This window comes from Podarcis melisellensis, assembly GCF_964234715.1.
Source record: "Podarcis melisellensis genome assembly, chromosome: 2".
NCBI lineage: Eukaryota > Metazoa > Chordata > Lepidosauria > Squamata > Lacertidae > Podarcis > Podarcis melisellensis.
In genome coordinates this window covers 67,247,917-67,269,745 of record NC_138529.1, presented here as the reverse complement: position 1 = coordinate 67,269,745, position 21,829 = coordinate 67,247,917, and the positions used below count along the sequence as shown (strand labels likewise).

Here is a 21,829-nt window from a genome sequence, read left to right as displayed (position 1 = left end):
AAATGCGAGAGAGAGAGAGAGAGAGAGAGAGAGAGAGAGAGAGAGAGAGAGAGAGAGAGAGAGAGATAGATTTAGGCTACCCTTGATATCCAGAAACTCCAAATGGTCTAAAATGCAGATGCATGAGTTCTTACTTGGACTTTGTGGAGAGCCCACATTCAGTTGGTTGTTCATCAGCTGGATTGGCTCCAGTTGGAGTATCGAATCAGGTTCAATGTTTTTGTGCTAATCTTTAAAGCTCTAAACAGTCTGTGACCTTTCTTATCTGTGGGAATTATCTTCCAATACAACCCCCATGAGTGTGACGCTCATCTAACAGCAACCTACTGGTGGTCCCTGGCCCAAAACATATCCAGCTGTCCTCAACCAGAGCCAGAGCCTTTTTGGTGGAATGCTTTGTCTAATGAGACCAGGGCTCAGTGCAATCTATCTCGGTTCTCTCACTTGTCATGGTGAGTGGGCTTGCATATTCCTATGACCCTTGTGAGCGAAGCCGTTGGGAATCTCGTACTCCCAGCAGGGTCACCCAAGGTGGTAAGGTCAAAGAAAACTAAGTATGCTCAGAGTCCTGTAGTGATTTCATGCTCTTTATTGCAGCTTGTAAAACAGTGATTGAATTTCCCCCTAAACCTCAGGCTTTTATATACATTATTTACACAATGAGTCCCGTCTGACTGGCTGATTCTGCTTCCCTCCAGGAGCCTGATTGATCTTTTCCTGCAAGCCAATCAGTTCTTGCGTTCTAGGATCCTACTTGCCTATTGTTCTAGGATCCAAGCTTAGTACATAACAGGGAAGGAGCTAGACAAAGAATGATCCAAGAAGTCCTCAACGGCAGAACAGGCGGGTGATAACAAGCAGTGTGTTACAAGGCTGTGCGTTGGTCAGCGTGCACTGATCCACACACATAAAACAAATTCACGCACAGGCGTCTCCCAAAAACCCAACCCAAGCCCCCCAAACCCTCCCCCCATGGCGATCACTAAATGGCTACGGGGGCAGGAATGTGAAGCCCCTAGTCATGAACCGACACATGGGCAGTCAGTCGTTCTGACTCAAGGAATGAGGCAGTTGAGCAGCTGAGCAGCTGTATCCATGACTGAGCAGCCCTTTTTAGGATCTACTATGCTCACCCTGAAAAGGGGAAGGGGCTGGAAACGGTGCCCTAAACATAGTATTCCTCCCTTTTTCCCTGACTGGATTACGGCGCCTGGGTGGAATCTCTTTTCCCATAGTTTGAATCCATTATTCTGCATCCTAGTCTCTAGAACAGCAGAAAACAAGCTTGCTCCCTCTTCAACATGACATCCCTTCAAATATTCAAAAATGGCTATCATGTCACTCCTTAATCTTCTCTTCTCTAGATTAAACAAATCCAGCTCCCTAAATCTCTCCTCATAGGGCTTGGATTCCAGACCTTTTACATTTTGGTCACCCTCCTCTGGACATGCTCCAGTTTGACAATATCCTTCTTTAACTGTGGTGCCCAGAACTGGACACAGTATTTCAGGTGTGATCTGACCAACCAGAATAGTGTGGTAGCATTCCTTCACTTGATCTAGACACTATACTCCTATTGATGCAGCCCAGAATCGCATTGGCATTCTTAGCTGCCACATCAGACTGTTGACTCATATTCAGCTTGTGGTCGACTAAGACTCCCAGATCCCTTTCACAGGTACTGTTGTCAAGCCAAGTGTCCCCCACCTGTGCATTTCATTTTTTCTATCCAGGTGGAGTACCTTACATTTCTCCCTATTGAACTCCATGTTGTTGGTTTTGGCCCAGCTCTCTAGGCTATTCAGGTCATTTTGAATTCTGACTCTGTCCTCTGGTGTATTAGCAACCCCTCCCAGTTGGCAGTCATTTGCAAATTTGATTAGCACACCCTCTATTCCATCATCCAAATCATTTATAAAAATATTGAATAGCACCAGGCCCAGGACAGAACCTTGTGGAACCCCAATAGTCATTTTTTTTTCAAGGATGAAGGGGAGCCACTGATGAGCACTCTTTGGGTTCAGCCCGTCAACCAATTACAAATCCACCTAACAGTAGCTTTGTCTAGCCCACATTTTACTAGCTTTTTTGCAATAATATTATGGGGGACCTTTTCAAAGGCCTTACATAAGTCAAGGTAAGCTGGTACAAGGGAAAGCAGGATTGTAATTACCATAAAAATTACTGATCACTTTGGATCAGCAGTCTCAACCTAACCCGCTATGTGGGGAGAGCCACGTATTCCTTTGGAAGGCAAGTGGAATACAGTGTGATATACTGACAGCTGTTTTAAAAGATGTAACTGTAACTTTAAATCCAGTATCAGAAAAAAATAAAAATAGATGGTCCCTGTGTGGATAGTCATGTTTGCATGATGGGGCCACCTCCAGTGACCATGTGGCCTGATATAAGAGGGTTCTAAAATCAGTCCTGAAAGTAGACTGATTGAGAATGACACACGCATAGCTTTTGCTCTTCCATTAACAGGGTGAGCTGAAGCAAATTCTTTGGGCTTAGCAATATTTCCTACAGCATTCTTGCTGAAGGGCATTGGAGAGTTAGGTGAGGGTCACTTTTCTGTTTTTCCATCAAGCCCCCAGACAAGAATGCTACAGCATCAGCCCCAAACACTCAGTCTCATAACAAAAAATACTCAACGGGGTTAGGGCTGAGGGTAGGGGAAGTACAATCATGATCTTTCCAGTCCTCTAGAAGCTGACCCTTTTGGTCATTTTGGTCATGGAGCCAAATATCTGTTCCCAAGTTTAAAGATCTAAACAAGTAAAGAACAAGCTTGCCCTTTACATGCAAAAGCCCTGAAATTCAGCCCATTGGGCAACGGATCATGGGGCTGGGAGGAGGGAGGTAAGGACTAGCACCTTCTCTGCCCTCCAACTCCCACAGCTACACCTGAAAGTTTTGTGAGGGAGTTCTATTTGAGAAGCTGAATGTTTATAAAGGCACTTAGCCAATTTCTGCCACGGAAATTCTGAACAGAAACACTCTGCAGGTTCAGCCCCCAAAAGAAACTGCTCTATGGTCTCTGTGTTGGGAAATGGGAAAGGATCTTGCTCATCACCAACCTTCCCTCCACAAATCAGTATCACTATGAGGCTGAACTGAACAGCTTGCTCCAGAGTTTAAAGAGATACGTTTCTGTGGTGTAGTGGTTAAGAGCAGTGGACTCTAATCTGGTGAGCTGGGTTCGCTTCCCGCTCCTTCACATGCAGGCTGCTGGGTGACCTTAGGCCAGTCACACTTCTCTCTGAACTCTCTCAGCCCCACCTACCACACAAGGTGTCTGTTGTGGGGGTGGAAGGGAAAGGAGATTTTTAGCCACTTTGAGACTCCTTCAAGTAGAGAAAAGCAGGATATAAAAACCAACTCCATGAATAAGAATTTGATGGAAAAGGACCATCCCTGCCATGATGATGAAAACTATATGTTTGGATTTTGCTGTATTATACCAACCTGTGGAATATGACAGTTTGCAGTTTCAAAATCTATTTGGCCACAGTGGATTGACAGTCTGGACACACGAAAACCTCTGGAAGATCTTTTGAATCAATGCCTATGCGAAAGCAGTGGTACCAGTCCTTGCAGTTTCCTTCACAGTAAACCATAGTTAGGTCACCACTGGGCCTCCTGCACTCTTCCTTCAAGAAACATAGTGACCAGCAGCCTTCAAACAAGGAAGGTAACATATCTGAGCAATAGGTTAGTGGGCATGATCAAGACACAGTAATGTGACTCTCTTTCAATATTTGTCTCTTCTTGGGAGGTACAGCATCAATTTCCACTTGAAAAAATTTGTCTTGTCCTTCAAAATAGGTTTTCCCACAGTACTGTATTATTTCTTTTGCAAGCCAGGGTCTAGTGGCAGCCATATCCTTTTGTATGAACTGTAATTGGGCAGCAGAAGCAATCAGATGGGCAATGGTACATGTGAAAGGACTGTAGTCACTGGAATTACCTTGCCTGGGTATATCAGTTGGTGTAAAAAATGACCAGTCCACAAAACTATAGGGATATTTTGAATCCATCTCATACAGACATGCTAAGAAGGATGTTATTGCATCAATCACAGAGTGGTTCAACAGAGTGGTTCAATCCGTGTTTGGAATCTAGATAGAGCATGGTCTTCCTTTTAAAAATGATTACTTTCAGTATCCAGTGGACTTCTCTGTCATCTACTGAAACAATCAAAACATCTTTCTTTAGCACTCCAAATCTCAAACAGTTCTTCAGAGCTTGCACTGGCAATCTTTGACATATCTGCATGAAGTGGCAAGTACGGTAAGTGGGAAAATTGTTCCATTGTGACCCAGCTCTTTGGCCATGATCACCCTGGAGGCAAGAAAGGCATCTATTATGCGATCATTTATCCAGTTTGATCCTTTCAGTGTGGTTATGTCATAGTCATACACACAGATGTTGCCAACTGAACCCACAAGTCCCATGGTTTGTAGACTGAGTGTGGGGAAGGTACAGTTGTGCCATGGGGGAACTGATGTACAAATCAGAGATTTGTCCAAACACTTCTCACTTTGTGTTGAGAATATGGGGCTGCTATCAAAAGAATCAATATTGGTCACTGTCAAATCCTCTTCCCACTTTGTGGAGTGGAGGTCATCTGAGGTTGAGTGCTTTCCAGGTGTCTCATAGGCAGTTGGTGATCTTAAGGAGTCCAACCCCTCAGCAGCCTGCACTGAATCAGATGCTGGAGCTACTGTTATCTTTTCCTGCAGTCTGGGGAACTTTCTTCCTGATCTACTCTTCTGTCTTTTATTTCATTTCAACTGTGTGAGCTGCAACTGGCAAGGCTTCCTTGGTTCTGGTGGAATGCCGATAGATTTTGTGGCAGCTATAATATGGTAACAAGTCCTGGATGATGAGTGTGCACACAATGTCCTGTACGGACTGTGCATGCATGGCAGCCCATATGGTTGCCAGGAGAGCGGCTGCCCATACAGCCTGTACGGCCGCCGTGAGAGGGGCTGCCTGTATGGACGCTACACGAGCAGCAGCCTGTACAGTCGCTGCGAGATCAGCTGCCCGTACTGCCCATACAGTCGCTGCGAGAGGGGCTGCCTGTACAGTTGCCGCAAGAGCGGCAGCCCACACAGACGCCACACAAGCGGCAGCCAGTACAGCGACCGTACTGTCACCCTCCCCCCAGCATGGCACCCTGGGGCACCATCACCCCGCTGCCCCTTCGTATGCCCCTGCAGTCAATCAAATGTACTATAAACAATCTGAAGTCATGCTGGGCACAATTCACCACTAATCCTGTTCTTTTTCTAAAAACACGTGGTGGACTCCAGGAAAGCTGTCAGCAGGCACCATGATGCCCATGGGCACCACGTTGGAAACCCCCTATTTCAAAGTTTGCACTGACAAAATCTGTTGGCAAGAAAACTTGCAGTTAAACCTCCATTTATAATTACCACCCCCGCAAAGCAACCAACTTTTGTCCCAAAACCATTTGTAGCTGAATTGACGCAAGACATGTGATTGTTTTTCATGGTTACTTTGGTGGTCTCCACCAGGTTGGTTTGATAATTTACATTCACAGGTAAGATCATCACAATCTCTGCCTTGGATATTCTTGAGGTTTAGCAGCATAAAAAATTTCCAGGTGCAGTTCTTCACAGTGGAAGCTATGGATATGAATGTCATTTTAATTCAATGTTCTTGGTAATGCAGAACCATTTCAGATAGTGTTTGTATGAATATGGGGTGACCCAGAAAACTGTGGAGCCGTAAATTATATATATCTATATATATAGATAGATAGATATATATAGATATAGATATATATACCGGTATATTCAATTTTATAAGGATAGGGAAGTACAGAAAGGGAAAAGGGGGAGGGGATAGATAGATAGATTGATTAGAAAATTAAAAGACCTATAAAGAATATCAAATCCTACAAAGTACTACTACTACTACTATACTACTACTATATTTGTACCCTGCCCATCTGGCTGGGTTTCCCCAGCCACTCTGGGTGGCTTCCAAAAAAATGAAATAAAAATACATTAAAAAGTCACACATTAAAAACATCCCTAAACAGGGCTACCGTCAGATGTCTTATAAATGTCAGGTAGTTGTTTATCTCTTTGACATCTAATGGGAGGGCGTTCCACAGGGCGGGCACCACTACCAAGAAGGCCCTCTGCCTGGTTCCTTGTCGCTTTGCTTCTCGCAGTGAGGGAACCACCAGAAGGCCCTTGGTGCTGGACATCAGTGTCTGGGCAGAATGATGGCCGTGGAGATGCTCCTTCAGGTTTACTGGGCCGAGGCCATTTAGGGCTTTAAAGGTCAGCACCAAAACTTTGAATTGTGCTTGGAAATGTACTGGGAGCCAATGTAAGTCTTTCAGGACATGTGTTATATGTTCTTGGTGGCCACTCTCAGTCACCAGACTAGCTGCCGCGTTCTGGATTTGTTGTAGTTTCCTGGTCACCTTCAAAGGTAGCCCCACGTAGAGCACATTGCAGTAGTCCAAGCGGAAGATAACAAGAGCATGCACCACTCTAGTGAGTCAGTCTCCGGGCATGTAGGGTCTCAGCCTACGTACCAGATGGAGCTGGTAGACAGCTGCCCTGGATACAGAATTGACCTGTGCGTCTATGGACAGCTGTGAGTCCAAAATGACTCCCAGGCTGCACACCTGGTCCTTCAGGGGCACAGTTACCCCATTCAGGACCAGGGAGTCCTTCACACCAGCCCACCCCCTGTCCCCCAAGAACAGAACTTCCATATTGTCAGGATTCAGCCTCAATCCATTAGCTGCCATCCATCCTCCAACCGCCTCCAAGCACTCACACAGGACCTTCACCGCCTTCACTGGTTCTGAGTTGAAAGAGAGGTAGAGCTGGGTATCATCCGCATATTAATGGACACCAAGCCCAAACCCCCTGATGATCTCTCCCAGCAGCTTCATGTAGATGTTAAAAAGCATGGAGGGGAGGACGGAACCCCGAGGCACCCCACAAGTAAGTCTGAACACTCATCCCCCACCACCACTTTCTGGATACAGCCCAGGAGGAAGGAGCAGAACCACTGTATAACAGTGCCCTCAGCTCCCAGCTCCTCTAGATGGTCCAGAAGGATGTTTTGATCGATTGTATCAAAAGCCGCTGAGAGATCCAGCAGAACTAGGAAACAGCTCTCACCTTTGTCCCTAGCCCCCCGGAGATCATCAACCAGTGTGACCAAGGCAGTTTCAGTCCCATGGTGAGGCCTGAATCCCGATTGGAAGGGATCCAAATGGTCTGCATCCTCCAGGCGTGCCTGGAGTTGTTCAGCAACCCCCCTCTCAATCACCTTGCCCAAGAATGGAAGATTTGAGGCTGAGCGATAGTTGGCCATACTGGCCGGGTCTAAAGATGTTTTTTTAAGAAGCGGTTTAATGACCACCTCTTTCAGCAGGTCTGGGAATGCCCCCTCACAGAGGGAAGCATTCACCACCCCGCAGAGCCCATCGCCCAGCCCTTCCTGGCTTGCTTTTATTAGCCAGGATGGGCAAGGATCAAGGAGACAGGTGGTTGGTTTCACGCATCCAAGCAACCTGCCTACATTCTCGGGAGTAACGGATTGAAATTCGTTCCATGCAACTTGACCAGACAGGGCTCTAGCACTCTCCTGCCCCGACCCTGCTACCTCCTTCCGAATATTAGCAACTTTATCTGCATAGAAATTTGAAAAATCGTTGCAGGAGATCTTGGGGTGTTTACAAGGCCCCAGTGGTAAAGGTGGTTCCGTTAAATTGCAAACCACCTGAAAGAGTCTCCTGCTACTATTTTCTACAGATGCAATAGAGGCGGTGAAGAAAGTCTTCTTCGCCGTCGCTATCGCCACTTCGTAGGCCCGACATTGAGCTCTAACCTGTGTCCGGTCCAATTCAGAATGAGTTTTCTGCCACCGGCGCTCTAGCCGTCTCAGCAATTGTTTCCTCACCCTCAGCTCCAAAGAAAACCACGGGGCTGTCCGGGCTCCATGCAGTCGGAGAGGGCGCTTCGGAGCCAGACAGTCGATAGCCCTGGTTAACTCCGCATTCCAGCGGGCCACCAGGGAATCAGCTGAAAGGCCATCAACATGGGATAAAGCATCCCCTACCACTCTCTGGAAACCATTTGGATCCATTAAGTGGCGGGGGCGGACCATCCGCATTGGTCCCACCTCCCTGCAGAGGAGAAGGGTCACGGAGATGTCCAGTTGCACCAGGAAGTGATCTGACCATGGCACTTCTTTGTTTCACTTTTACCTAGTGTCACATCACCCACGTCACTAGAGGTGAACACTAGGTCTAAGGCATGTCTGTGACTATGAGTTGGGCCAAACTTAATCAGGGACAGCCCCATGGGGGCCATGCTTTCCACAAAGTCCCAAGCAACCCCTTGTAAGGTTATGTTGGCATAGATGTTAAAATCCCCTAGGACAACCAAACTAGGTATCTCCAGGAGAACATCCGCCATGACCTGGAGCAGCTCGGGCAGGGAATCCTTGGTGCAGTGGGGAGGTCGTTACACCAAAAGGAATCCTGTACTGCCCCTATTGCCCAACTTCCAGAACATGCACTCAGAGAACTGGGTCTTCCCAGTAGGACGCCTGATGCAAGCTAGTGACTTCCTAAAAATCACTGCAACCCACCACCCCTGCCCACATGACCTGGGTTGCTGTGTGTAAGAGAAACCGGGTGGACAAGCAGCAGCTAGGACAGGACCATCTGCTTCATCCAACCAAGTCTCTGTTACACATGCCAGGTCAAGTCCTCCATCCACGATCAAGTCATGGATGGCAGTGGTCTTATGAATCATTGACCTGACATTGCACAGCAACACCTTCAGGTCATGTGGGTTTCCCTTGTTGAGCGCAAATATAACATTGAATCACAATCGTACAAAATAACTCAGCAAGCTGACATTTATCAAGAGTTAATCAAAGGTTAGTGTACTAAATATTATTTCCAATTCTAGGTAGTTTGCTATTGGAGAAATACCATATATGATTATAAAAATCTAAAGCAAGAATTATTTTAAAATATGATTTCATTTCTAGATCAGACAGACAAGATTTGTTCTACTATATATTTCTTTCTTTATCATATACACACAAAGCTTCTATTTTTAAACAGGAAATATTTTTGTAACTAAGGTCTATTATACAAATCCTTACAGACGTGGCACTTCAGGATGCGAATGCTGTGGGTTGCGGACGTGCCTCATTCACGGGTTATGTCTGCAACCCGAGGTTCCACTTTACCAATTTTGATTTAGGGCTTAACTTGCAGTAAATTTTATTCCTTTATTCATAATTGTTCTCATTGTTCCACTGTGAACTGCTCTTAAAATTTTTGCATCCATTTTGTCATATAAGGTTTTGCTTGTTCGGGCTTGGTGTCATATTTGAGTAATAGTTTATAAATTTTACTTGAAAGGTAGAACTCTGTTATGATCGACTCAAATTCTGTCTTTTCACTGATTTAAATGTTTGCCATACTGTCTTTCTTGAATCTGTATATTAGTTGACAGTATGTAAACAGTTTCATATTTTTTCTCCTCTTTAATGCTTTGGCATGTATTTGATTTGTTCTTGAAGATGAACCATATCTTGGTACAATATATACCGTATTTTTCACTATATAGGACGCACCAAACCATAGGAGGGGGAGAACGGGGGGGGGGGAATTCTCCCCCTATCCGCTCAGCGCCTCTCCAGCGAAGCAAAGCCTGGAGAGCAAGATGGATCGGTGTGCACCGACCCCTCTCATTCTCCAGGCTTCAGTTGGCTATCTGCAAGCCTTCGGAGCGCAGCGGGAACTTGTGCTGCGCTCCAAAGGCTTCAGGCAGCTATCCCTGAAGCTTGGATAGCGAGAGGGGTCGGTGCGCACCAACCCCTCTCGCTCTCCAGGCTTCAGCGAAAGCAACGCGTAGCCTCTGGAGGGCGGAGGGAGCGCTCCCTCTGCGCTTCAGGGGCTTCGTGCTGCTATTTCTGAAGCCACGTTTTTGGGCCTCGGTATCGCCAGGAAACCGTGGATCCGTTATTTTCTGGTGCAGGCTGTGCCCCTGGACATGATGTTTGATCTGATGGTGACTTTGGGTTGGCCCAATGCAAAAAGTGTGAGGATCCATGAGGATCCACGCTTCAAAACCACGTTTTTGGGCCACGCTATCGCCAGGAAGCCGTGGATCCGTGATTTTGTGGTGGATGCTGTGCCCCTGGCCATGATGTGTGATTTGACAGTGAATTTGGGCTGATCTAGTGCAAAAAGTGTGATGATCCATGAGGATCTGTGCTTCAAAACCACGTTTTTGGGCCACGGTATGTCCAGGAAACCGTGGATCCGTGATTTTTTGGTGCAGGCTGTGCCCCTGTACATGATGTTTGATTTGATGGTGACTTTGGGTTGGCCCAATGAAAAAAGTGTGATGATCCATGAGGATCCGTGCTTGAAAACCACGTTTTTGGGCCACGGTATGGCCAGGAAACCGTGGATCCGTTTTTTTTTTTGGTGCAGGCTGTGCCCCTGGACATGATGTTTGATCTGATGGTGACTTTGGGTTGGCCCAATGCAAAAAGCGTGAGGATCCATGAGGATCCGTGCTTGAAAACCACATTTTTGGGCCACGGAGTGGCCAGGAAGCCTTGGATCCGTGATTTTCGTCGTGCAGGCTGTGCCCCTGGACAGGATGTGTGATTTAACGGTGCGTTTGGGTTGGCCCAATGCAAAAAGCATGAGGATCCATGAGGATCCGTGCTTCAAAACCACGTTTCTGGGCCACGGTATGGCCAGGAAGCCGTGGATCCGTGATTTATGTGGTGGATGCTGTGCCCCTGGACATGCTGTGTGATTTGACAGTGAGTTTGGTTTGCCCCAATGCAAATAGCGTGAGGATCCATGAGGATCCGTGCTTCAAAACCACATTTTTAGGCTACGGTGTGGCCAGGAAGCCGTGGATCCGTTTTTTGTGGTGCAGACTGTGCCCCTGGCCATGATGTGTGATTTGACAGTAATTTTGGGGTGGCCCAATGCAAAGAGCGTGAAGATCCATGAGGATCCGTGCTTCGAAACCACATTTTTAGGCCACGGTATTGCCAGGAAGCCGTGGATCCGTTATTTTGTGGTGGATGCTGTGCCCCTGGCCATGATGTGTGATCTGATGGTGACTTTGGGTTGGCCCAATGCAAAAAGCGTGAGGATCCATGAGGATCCGTGCTTCAAAACCACGTTTTGGGGCCATGGAGTGGCCAGGAAGCCGTGGATCTGAGTTGTTTGTGGTGCAGGCTGTGCCTCCGGACATGATGTGTGATTTGACGGTGAGTTTGGGTTGGCCCAATGCAAAAAGCGTGAGGATCCATGGGGATCCGTGCTTGAAAACCACGTTTTTTGGCCATGGAGTGGCCAGGAAGCCGTGGATCCTATATTTTTGTGGTGCAGGCTGTGCCCCTGGCCATGATGTGTGATTTGATGGTGAGTGTCAGGGAACTGCCATCGGAGCCAAGGGTGGCGCTGAGGCTCCCAAATGATGACGCTGGAGAGGGAACCAGCAGAGGGAGAGAGGACGCTTCCGCTGGGGAAGGAGATAGAGGTGACACCAGGGAGAAAGGGGAGTCCGAGGGAGCTGCGGAGAGAAGGCTCCAGGACTCTGCCAGTGAAACCAGCGGGGAGAGCACAGGACCTTCTCTGGGGACGCCCACTCTGCGCAGACAGCTTTCGCGCAGAGAAGGGAGACGATGATTGGGTGTGAAAGAACTCTTATGTTGGAAGAAATTCAGGAAACGCCCACTGACGGATTCTTCCAGTGATTGAGACAGTCCCGGTGTACTGACTGTCCAGCCTGGGGTGAAAGTTTTGTTCAAACTACACAGCTCGGTGCAGTATGCGCTTTACGCACAAGCAACCCCATACCCCCTTTGAGTGAGTTTGGTCTGATCTAGTGCAAAAAGCTTGAGGACCCATGAGGATCCGTGCTTCAAAACCACGTTTTTGGGCCACGGTATGGCCAGGAAGCCGTGGATCCGTGATTTTTGTGGTGGATGCTGTGCCCCTGGCCATGATATGTGATTTGACGGTGAGTTTGGGTTGGCCCAATGCAAAAAGCATGAGGATCCATGAGGATCCGTGCTTCAAAACCACGTTTTTGGGCCACCGTATGGCCAGGCAGGCGTGGATCCGAGTTTTTTGTGGTGGGTGCTGTTCCCCTGGCTATGATATGTGATTTGACAGTGAGTTTGGGTTGGCCCAATGCAAAAAGCATGAGGATCCATGAGGATCCGTGCTTCAAAACCACGTTTTTGGGCCACGGTATCGCCAGGAAACCGTGGATCCGTTATTTTCTGGTGCAGGCTGTGCCCCTGGACATGATGTTTGATCTGATGGTGACTTTGGGTTGGCCCAATGAAAAAAGTGTGAGGATCCATGAGGATCCGTGCTTCAAAACCACGTTTTTGGGCCACCGTATGGCCAGGCAGGCGTGGATCCGAGTTTTTTGTGGTGGGTGCTGTTCCCCTGGCTATGATATGTGATTTGACAGTGAGTTTGGGTTGGCCCAATGCAAAAAGCGTGAGGATCCATGGGGATCCGTGCTTGAAAACCACGTTTTTGGGCCATGGAGTGGCCAGGAAGCCGTGGATCTGAGTTTTTTGTGTTGCATGCTGTGCTCCTGGCCATGATGTTTGATCTGATGGTGACTTTCGGCTGATCTAGTGCAAAAATCATGGGGATCCATTAGGATCTGTGCTTCGGAACCACATTTTTGGGCCACAGTATGGCCAGGCAGGAGTGGATCCGAGTTTTTTGTGGTGTAGGCTGTCCCCCTGGCTATGATGTGTGATTTGACAGTGACTTTGGGTTTGCCCAATGCAAAAAGTGTGAGGATCCATGAGGATCTGTTCTTGAAAACCACGTTTTTGGGCCACGGTATGGCCAGGAAGCCATGGACCCGTGATTTCTGTGGTGGATGCTGTGCCCCTGGACATGATGTGTTATTTGACAGTGAGTTTGGGCTGATCTAGTGCAAAAATCATTAGGATTCATGAGGATCCGTGTTTTTTAACCATGTTTTTGCGCCATTGCGGCACCACGAAACAGTGGATGCGTGATTTTTTTGGTTCCTCCTACAGACTAAGATGTGGTCTACAGTAGCATGGTGTTTTTATTTTGTTTCAATATAAAAATCATATGAATTCATGAGGATCCGTGCCTCGGATCCATGTTTTTGTGGTGCTGCAGCGCGGCAAAGTGTTGGATCCACGTTTTTTCTAGTCCAGTTTGTAGGCGTGCCTTCTAGGTGTGATTTGACATTGCATTTGTTGGAATTATTTTTTAAAAAGTGGAGGATCCACGAGGATCCGTGTAGATCCGCCTTTTACGGAGACCCTCTCTTAATTACTACTCCTTTTAAGTCTCTTGAAGACGGTATGTTTATTTCTCTCTTTCCGCCGCAAATGCTGCTGTTGTACCTGCTGTTTTCACTTCCGACATCGTTTCTTTCTCGGCTTTATTGATTTCATTTGCGATTGCTGCCTGTGGGCCGCCGCTCTGGAAATGCTTGCATTGACTGGAGGCCGACGGGGAGGAAATAAATCTGCAAAATAAATACCTCAGTCAACGAACCATGCCGGCGCGCCTGCCTGCCTGCTCGCTCGCACATCCCGCCCACGCCTCCTCCTTCCCCCTCCAGGCGCCCGGTCCCCGCGCGAAGGACGAGCCCTTGCTTCCCCTCCGTCCCCTCCTCGAAGGCCTCGGCCGGCAGCCGCGCGGGATTCCCCGCGCTAGGGACGCGCTTGGGCCGCGCAGGCGGGAGGCGGGCTGGCAGCGTCTGGCCGAGGCCTAGCTGAGGATGCTGAAACGCTTGTGTCACTAACCGCGAGAGACACGGCGTCTCCGGCACCGGAGGAGTCGCAGCCAGGCGCCTTGTCGTGCGGGATGGGGGTCGCTCGGAGGGGACTGGCTTCGCCTGCCACACATATGGGGAGGAGGAGGAAGGCCCAGTGCGGGAAAAGGGGGGCGCCAAAGCGGAGAGATTTGGCGTGGGGGCTCTTGATGAAACCCAGACCGACGGTTCTGAAGGACAAAGTTGGGGGTGTTGCGGGTAGGTGGGTAAGGCAGAGAGAAGCTCCATTCCGCGTTTTCTTTGCGCCAAATCGGGGCCCTTGCCCACCACCACTCTACTAGGGCTCCTCCGTGTGCATCGCACAGCGGGATCCTGTGCTCAGTGAGGCTTTTCTTTCTAGGAAGGGTGCTTAGGGTTGCAGCCTCTGCAATGATTGATCTTCTTGAGGGCAGAAGTGGGAGGGCATTAGGACTTCCACTCGCTCAGCATTTCCCTCCCGCTCCAATCCCCAGAAAACAGCTGCAGGCAGAAGTTCAACACATGGTGCAACTCCAGCCTGGGACAACTACACATGACCAATTCCCCCCCTGCTTTAGTTTTCGGATGGGGGGTGGGTCAGGGAAACAGCCTGAAGGCTGAGTGAGAGGTACAGTATGTGACACTTCATGCTTGCAGGGTGAATTGTCACCCCAAAGTAATACAGGGTTCTGGATCTTATCCTCCTCAGATGCTTTTTCTGTGGCAAAGACATTCCAACTCCAAGGGTGTAACTGCAGCTAGGGATTCCTGCAGGCTTCACCTGCAACCACTTTCTGGTACCTTTCCTGTGAAGCTATTCTGAAAGGGGTGCCTTTGAACATGTGATGAGTGCTTTCCTACCACCACTGCTTAAACACAGCCAGCCAGTCCCTCATCTGAGATGAAACACTCTCAAGGATGACTTTCTCAGCCTTACCAAGTTACGCCTGTATTGGCTGCCTGCCCATGGTGTTCTGGCTGGGTGCTGGCATAAGAGAGCACAGGGTTTAGCTTTGCATGCCAGAGAGCTTGGCAGTGGTGTGTTAAAAGCGCCAGTGTATGGTGGCAGTTACAGACCTGGCTTAACCACATTAGAATTATCTTTAAACAAAAAACAAAAAAACCCCATATAATTGTTAAAGTAATGAATTTAACTGGATTTTTTCTTTTTAAAAAAATCAGTACAGAATAAGGATATGGTCATTATTCCACTTTAACTAAAACATAATTATAAGAACATGACCATGTACATATATGAGTATCATAAGTTAGATGTGGCTTTATGCTGGTGTTTCTGTATGTATGTGTATATCTGTATATAAATGCTCCTGTGTATCATCATGAAAAGGAATAGTGTTTTGTGTGCAGTTGCATGTGTGTGTGTGTGTGTGTGTGTGTGTGTGTGTGTACATCTCTGTTCAAGTGTACACATATGGGGGAGGTAAGCACAGCACCCTCTGTGGGGGTGTATAGATGTGTGGTGGTGGCCTAAGTTAGCTTGTATTTGATGGAACAGCAGAGGGGTGTGTGTGTGTGTGTTTTATTCAGATCAGTATGCAAGGGGAAGGCAGCCTGGAACAGAGTACTGTGTGTGGGGAGGGGGCTAACCACTCAGCCCTGCCCCTGTACAGTAGGGCCTGCCCCCAGCTATGAAAGCCCCCGTGTCTGGCTGCCAAAGTAGCGAGCCTGCCTGGTGCCAACAATATTTCTCTTGGCCAGTGGCCGGGCTTCAGGGAACACAGAGCCCTTGTAGTAGACTCACTCCGGCTGCCTGTGTCCCTCAATCCCACCGGGGTTGCACCTGTAGGTGGAACAGCGGCACTAGAGGGCTCTTTCCTTCTGGAAGTTTCTCTTGGCGTCTTCTGAAACCCATTGTTTTTAGGCGCAGGCTCTCTTTTTTGGTACCCAAGTCAGCCTCCTCATCCCCCATCACCTCATGCCTTTTCATACAGCATGACACAGGGCAGCCACAGCCCTCTACATCCCAGAGAAGAGACAGCTAGCTCTCAAAGTAGGGCTCAAACCCCCTGTTGGAGTGGCCAGCACTTTTTCCTGGCAGAACTCCTGCCTCTAGGCCCAGGGGGGGACCACCTTGGTGTGCCCTCCAGATGTTTTGGAGTACAACTCCCACCATCCTTGGCTATTGACCATACTGGCTGGGGCTGATGGAGGTGCAGTCCACAACAGAAGAGGAAAGGGTGCAGGGAGGGAGGAGGAAACAGCTATCCCTGCTCTAGCTGTATTTGGAAGTTGTTTGCTCCTGTATTGAATGATGGGGGTGGAGAGGAGGAATGTATTTATTAATTTATTACATTTGTATACTACCCTTTATTCACAGATCTCAGGGCAGTTCACAACATAAAAATACAATATAAAAGCACAAAATCCTTGACAAAAACAAGAACAAAGCACACACACAAACCAGTAACCCCCCTTCCCCTCCAACAAACACATTTAAAAGGGGCATAAGAAATTAATCAATCAAAGGCCTTGTTGAAGAGGAATGTTTTCACCCAGCACCCAGAGATAAATCATGAAGGCACCAGGCGAACCTCTCTGGGGAGAGCATTCTACAAATGGGGAGCCACTACAGAAAAGGCCTGTTCTTGTGTTGCCGTCGTCTGGACCACTTGTGAAGGGGTCACATGAAAAAAGCTCTCAGGTGACAATCTCAGGGTCCGGGTAGGTTCATATGGAGAGGCAGTCCTTGCGGTATTGCTGTCCTGAGCCAAATGGGGCCATGCTGAGTAGCCCCTGCTGTGCATGCCTTCCCAAAGTCTGCATGTCTGATGTAAATGGAGGAGGCTCTTGTGCATATAATTGTATGCAAGAAGGCTTCATATTCCAGGGAGGATTTTGAGTGTACACCTATACACGTGAAGGGTCCCTGCTTTAGTAGACATTCTTCTTTGGTGACCACTCGTAGCCAAGTAAGATTGTCTTCCATGAATATGGTCTTAGCAGTGTGTCCATAAAGGACTGTGGAGGCCAGTTCTGGATCTGCACATCCTTCCACAGTGGGGAGACATTAGCACAGTACACACAGGTGCTGGGGACAGGACCGCTTGGTGTGGCGCACTCCTTGCTCCTGTGTTGTTCAGAATGAGAACGCCCCAATAGGGCTTTTATAGCAGCTGCATGACAAGCTGAAACCCAGCAGGTGATGCTTTGTATCTCCCAACTGAATTTCTGTTTACAGAAGAGTCCTACTAGGAAATAAACAAAAAACAGTTGGCAACCATATATGCCGTTCTTCTGGGAACCAAAAATGTTTCTCCACATCCTGTCCTTGAACATTTCCATACTTTCTGTCACTTTGTTCCTTCGGCTTGCTGTAAAAAGTCAAGCCGTTCCTAGAAGCGGCTGTATTTCCATGCATGGTGGTCAACAGGGCTGCCAACTCCCCCCGCCCCCGTGGCAGGCTTCTTGCGCCATGACGGAAACCCCTGGATATTTTTAATACTGACAGTACTCCCAATGACTCCACCTGCACAATTTGAAAGGCTGAAGCTCAGGGGTAGGACATCTGGTTAGTAGGCTGAAAGTCCCAGGTTCAATCTCCAGGTTGGATTGGGAATGTTCCCTTGTCTAAAACCCTGGAGAGTGCCTGCCAGTCAGTGTTGACAGTACTGAGCAAGATGGACCATGGTCTGACCTGGAACAAAGCAGCTTCCTAGGTAGGCCCTGCTCTGGATCCCACCACTGACTGAGATACCATGGCTGGACATGCAAAAGAAGGACCTTCTTGGTGACTGCACCCGTCTTTGTGAACTCTTCACCTCCAAGTATCCATTTGGTTCCTTTATTATCGGCCAGTTTGGAAGATACATTACTATTTGAACATTCTTTTGACATGTATGGAAGTTGATTGTTGGATTAATTTTATTCTGATTATTTTTACCCCAGCTATCAGGGCCAAGATCTTGGATTCCCTGCCTAGGTGGTTATGCTTGATTTTGCTCCTCCTGCCGTAGAATTGTGATTTCTTAAAAAAAAAATTCTGATTGGTATTTTTTATATGTAAGTGTCTTGAAAATGTTTTTGTGAGAGGGAAAGAAATATATAGAACATGTTTGATTCATTGTTAGTAGTCTTGAGAATTCATAGACAAGGTGAAAGTCCAATATGGTGGAGTGGTTAGAGTGTCAGCCCAGGAATGTACTCAGCCATAAAGCTAATTGGGTGACCCTGGACCACTCAGTCAGCCTAAACTACCTCACAGGGTTGTTGTAAGGGTAAAAGTGGAGGGCAGAATCATGCACAGTGCTTTGAGATCCATGGGATAGACATGTAAGTAAATAAACAAGCGAGCAAGCAAGCTACTCCTTCAAAAACTGTGTGACAGATATTCAACAGCTGAATCTCTTCCTGGTTTGGAGATGCAATGATGGGGAGAGCTTCACCTGTTGAAATCTACAACCACGTGATTGTTCGCTTCATCCTGAGTCTTTTTCACCCAAAAGCAGTTGAATGTGGGTGTAGGCTGAGTTGCAAACTATGATGCAGCCATCCCACTCATTCAGATCTGTTCAAATCATTTCCCCATCAAGCCGGTCTGCACACGTGAACCGGATCTATTCCTTCCAGTCTTCGTGTTGACATTTCCAAGCTGAGGAGGAAGACAAGGTGAACAAAAATTTAGCTACAAATCTGGATCCAGAGTTTGCACCCACTGTTTGAACTGTTCTGCCACAGGGACTGAGGCCAATAAAATTTGGAGTCTGGTCATGCGTCATGAAAAAGGAAAATGAGGGAAATAGATCTGGCATATCCCAGATCCCCTACAGAGATTAGCTGTCCCTACCCACTCGAGCAATCAGGAATGACGCAAAGGACAACTTAATAGAATCAGGACTACGATCTTTTATTGGGTCTGCACCCGCTAGAGAGATGCCCCTTTGTCTGCTGAGGGCTGTGTGCCTTTGGCTGCCCATCTGTGGGACCCCTGTCCCATCTGTTATGGTTGAGGAGACACAGGCTTCCCATTTGCTCCTGGGATGGCCTGGTCCCCCTGGTGGATCCTTCATGGACCCAGCTCCTTACGATCCAGGCAGGGCCCAGCTCGGGCTGCACGGGTGCCTGTAATTAAAGGCTCTAATCACAACCAGGCGCCCTCCCCTGCACACACATCTGCACGCAATTTAATGCTGGCGACGATGAAGCCACAAGGGACAGGAGTGTTTCTGGCACACTGTCCCGTCTGCAGCCCCCGCCTCTCTTTGGGCCTCAGCTTTGTCTGCCAAGAGGGGATAGTGTGGTGGGAGGGCTTGCTGCCATCTCACAGGAGGAGCAGCGGTTGTCAGACAATGAGCCAGAGAGCCCACTGTCCCTGCTGGGGAAGCTTCATAAGGCCGCCGAGGTCCTGGGTGCAGCATGTTTTCCTTCCTTTCTTGTTCCTCAGGAAATTGGCAATAATCTATTCCTGCAGGCCTGAGGAAGGGGAAGGAAGCCAGGATGGGGACCTGGACCAGATTTTATCTGCAGGGAATTTATTGGTTGGCTCAAATTGTTGACTTTGCGAGCCTGGGTTTGTCATTTGTAAAGGCGAAGATCCGATTGCTTCGCAAACTAAGCTAACGAGCAGCTTGCCCCTCCCATCTTTTGATTTAGTACTGTAAAACTTTTCATTTTTATGGAGCTTTTAATGCAAAATACTCTACAAGGTTCACTCTCGTCAAAATACAAAGACTTATTGGAGAGTAAAACTCCGAGGTGGCTCTCACCGATGGAGGCCAAAGCACGTAAAAGACTCAATATGGAGGCCCACTGGCCTAAATATTGGGAAATAATTGAAAAAATTGGAGATAAATGGAGGTTACAGAGTATGGAAAAGTTAAAAAACAAGGTGCGAGATTGGTTGCATTATGCTCAAATCCAGGAAGTTTTTAAAGCAGACAAAAAAGTGGGTTTTCAGGAGGAAAAATCGAAACTAGAAGCAGAGTTGCTTGAGCCAAAATCCAAGCTAATTTCGAGAATGTATAACTTGCTGCTTAAATGGAACACACAGGATGAGATTGTCAAATCCTCTATGATAAAGTGGGCACAGGACTTGGGGCATAACATTATGTTTGAAGACTGGGAAAGGTTATGGAACACCGGAATGAAATTCACGGCATGTACTGCCTTGAAGGAAAACATTATGAAAATGATATACCGGTGGTACATGACCCCAGTCAAGCTTGCAAAGATATATCACCTGTCCGATAATAAATGTTGGAAATGTAAGGAAGAGGAAGGGACATTTTTACACCTCTGGTGGACCTGCCCGAAAGTGAAGGCCTTCTGGGAAATGATACATAATGAACTAAAAAAGGTGCTGAGATTCACCTTACCTAAGAAACCGGAGGCCTTCCTTCTGGGCATGGTAGACCAGAGGATGGTCAAGAAAGATAGAACTTTCTTTATGTACGCTACTACAGCAGCGAGGATTCTGTTGGCAAAGCACTGGAAGACACAAAATCTACCCACATTGGAAGAATGGCAGATGCAGCTGATGGACTATATGGAGTTGGCTGAAATGACTGGCAGAATTCGAGACTCGGGAGAAGAAGAAACGGAGGAAGTTTGGAAAAATTTTAAGGACTATTTGAAAAAGCATTATAAGCTGTATGAATGTTAAAAAATGCTCCTTTCTAGGAAGGTATACCTTCAGTATCGGCAAATTTCTGAATTGATAAATAAGACACTATAAGACAGAAGTGAGGTAACGAAATATTTTTATTGTGTGGAAATTAAAAATTAATGCAATTGTATCGAAATGTTTACATCAGATAACACGATAAAATGGAAGATATATTGTTATGTATAAAACAAGTCAACAAATTGCTGAGGTTTTGGTTACACAGGGAATGCAGTGCTCGGGAGATGGGGGAAGTCTATTGGATTCATGGAAGTATGTATTTGAAAGTGGAAATTTGTTTATTAAAAACCTAATAAAATATTTATAAAAAAAAATACAAGGTTCACTCTCATGACTCCGCCTCTGGCAAAGGTCATCAATATTCCCATTGTGCAGATGAGATGGGAGAAACAAAGGCAGAGAGACAATGACTTGCTCAGACTTGCCTAATGAATTGTGAAATGAGGGAAGAATTGAACCCAGCACTTCTTCTGCCTGGTCCAGGTTCCTACCCATCAGAGTACACTTGTGCGCTGAAATCTACCTGGCTGTAGACTCCTGGCTAATGCAACCTGCCTTCCTGCTGCTCCTCACAAACCCAGGCCAAAGTAGTGTGGGGTTTTTGCCCCCCTCACAGAGCAAGGCTAGGCATGTTTACTCAGCAGTAAATCCAGCTGTGTTCAGGGACGTACCTATGATTGCAGCTATAGTCAGTTTTGATATCATATTCAGAGGGTGAGTGAGAGAGAGAGTGAGAGTGTTGCATTGTCCTCCACAAAGGAAGCCGTATTTCACCACTGGCCCTAGAGATAATCCTAGGGTCAGTGTCATCAGAAACGGCCCTCCTCTCTTTGATGGATTTAGCTGTCAATAGTCAAAGAGAGTAATTTTCCAGAAGCCACTTCTTCCAAGACGCTTCCCGTACAATATCAGGATCAGCCCCGACCCATCTCCCCCCACACTTTCCCCTCTATTCTTTCCCCACCCACCCCAACCTCCTGACCCATCTCACCCATCTCCAGGTCCAGGCCCCATTAAGCACAAAGGCGCCTCTCCCTATCCAGGCCTGACAAGTGTGTGAATTCCCTGCCCAGACGACCAGCTGAGGGAGTGGGGAGGGGGCTCTAATCCATGACGAATGGCTGCCCCAAGGTACTGAAAAGCTCCGGGGATGGAGGTTGCTGTCTGCTCCCCAAACAAAGCTGGGCGCGGGGAGAGTTGAGGGGGCGGGAGGGGCTCTCTCTCCATCTCCTGCTCATTGAGATGTCAAGCTGAAAAGCCCCCATTGTTCACCCGTCGCTCTCACCGGAGATGGGACCAACATGCCTTGCAACTCAATTTAGCA

General features: G+C 47.6%; 1 protein-coding gene across 2 annotated transcripts in view; it reads right to left on the bottom strand.

The window, feature by feature from the left end:
- Positions 1-14,150, bottom strand: part of FGFR4 (fibroblast growth factor receptor 4) — a 71,150-nt gene extending 57,000 nt beyond the window's left edge. The window contains exons 1-2 of one of the 2 annotated variants that reach the window (XM_081901002.1): positions 13,879-14,150; positions 13,474-13,598 (exon numbers count right to left, since the gene is read on the bottom strand). In XM_081901002.1, the coding sequence (XP_081757128.1) occupies positions 13,474-13,598; positions 13,879-14,135 (382 nt within the window). In that variant the 5' untranslated portion in view covers positions 14,136-14,150. The other variant, XM_081901004.1, reaches the window with a different exon arrangement.
- Positions 14,151-21,829: the final 7,679 nt, after the last annotated feature.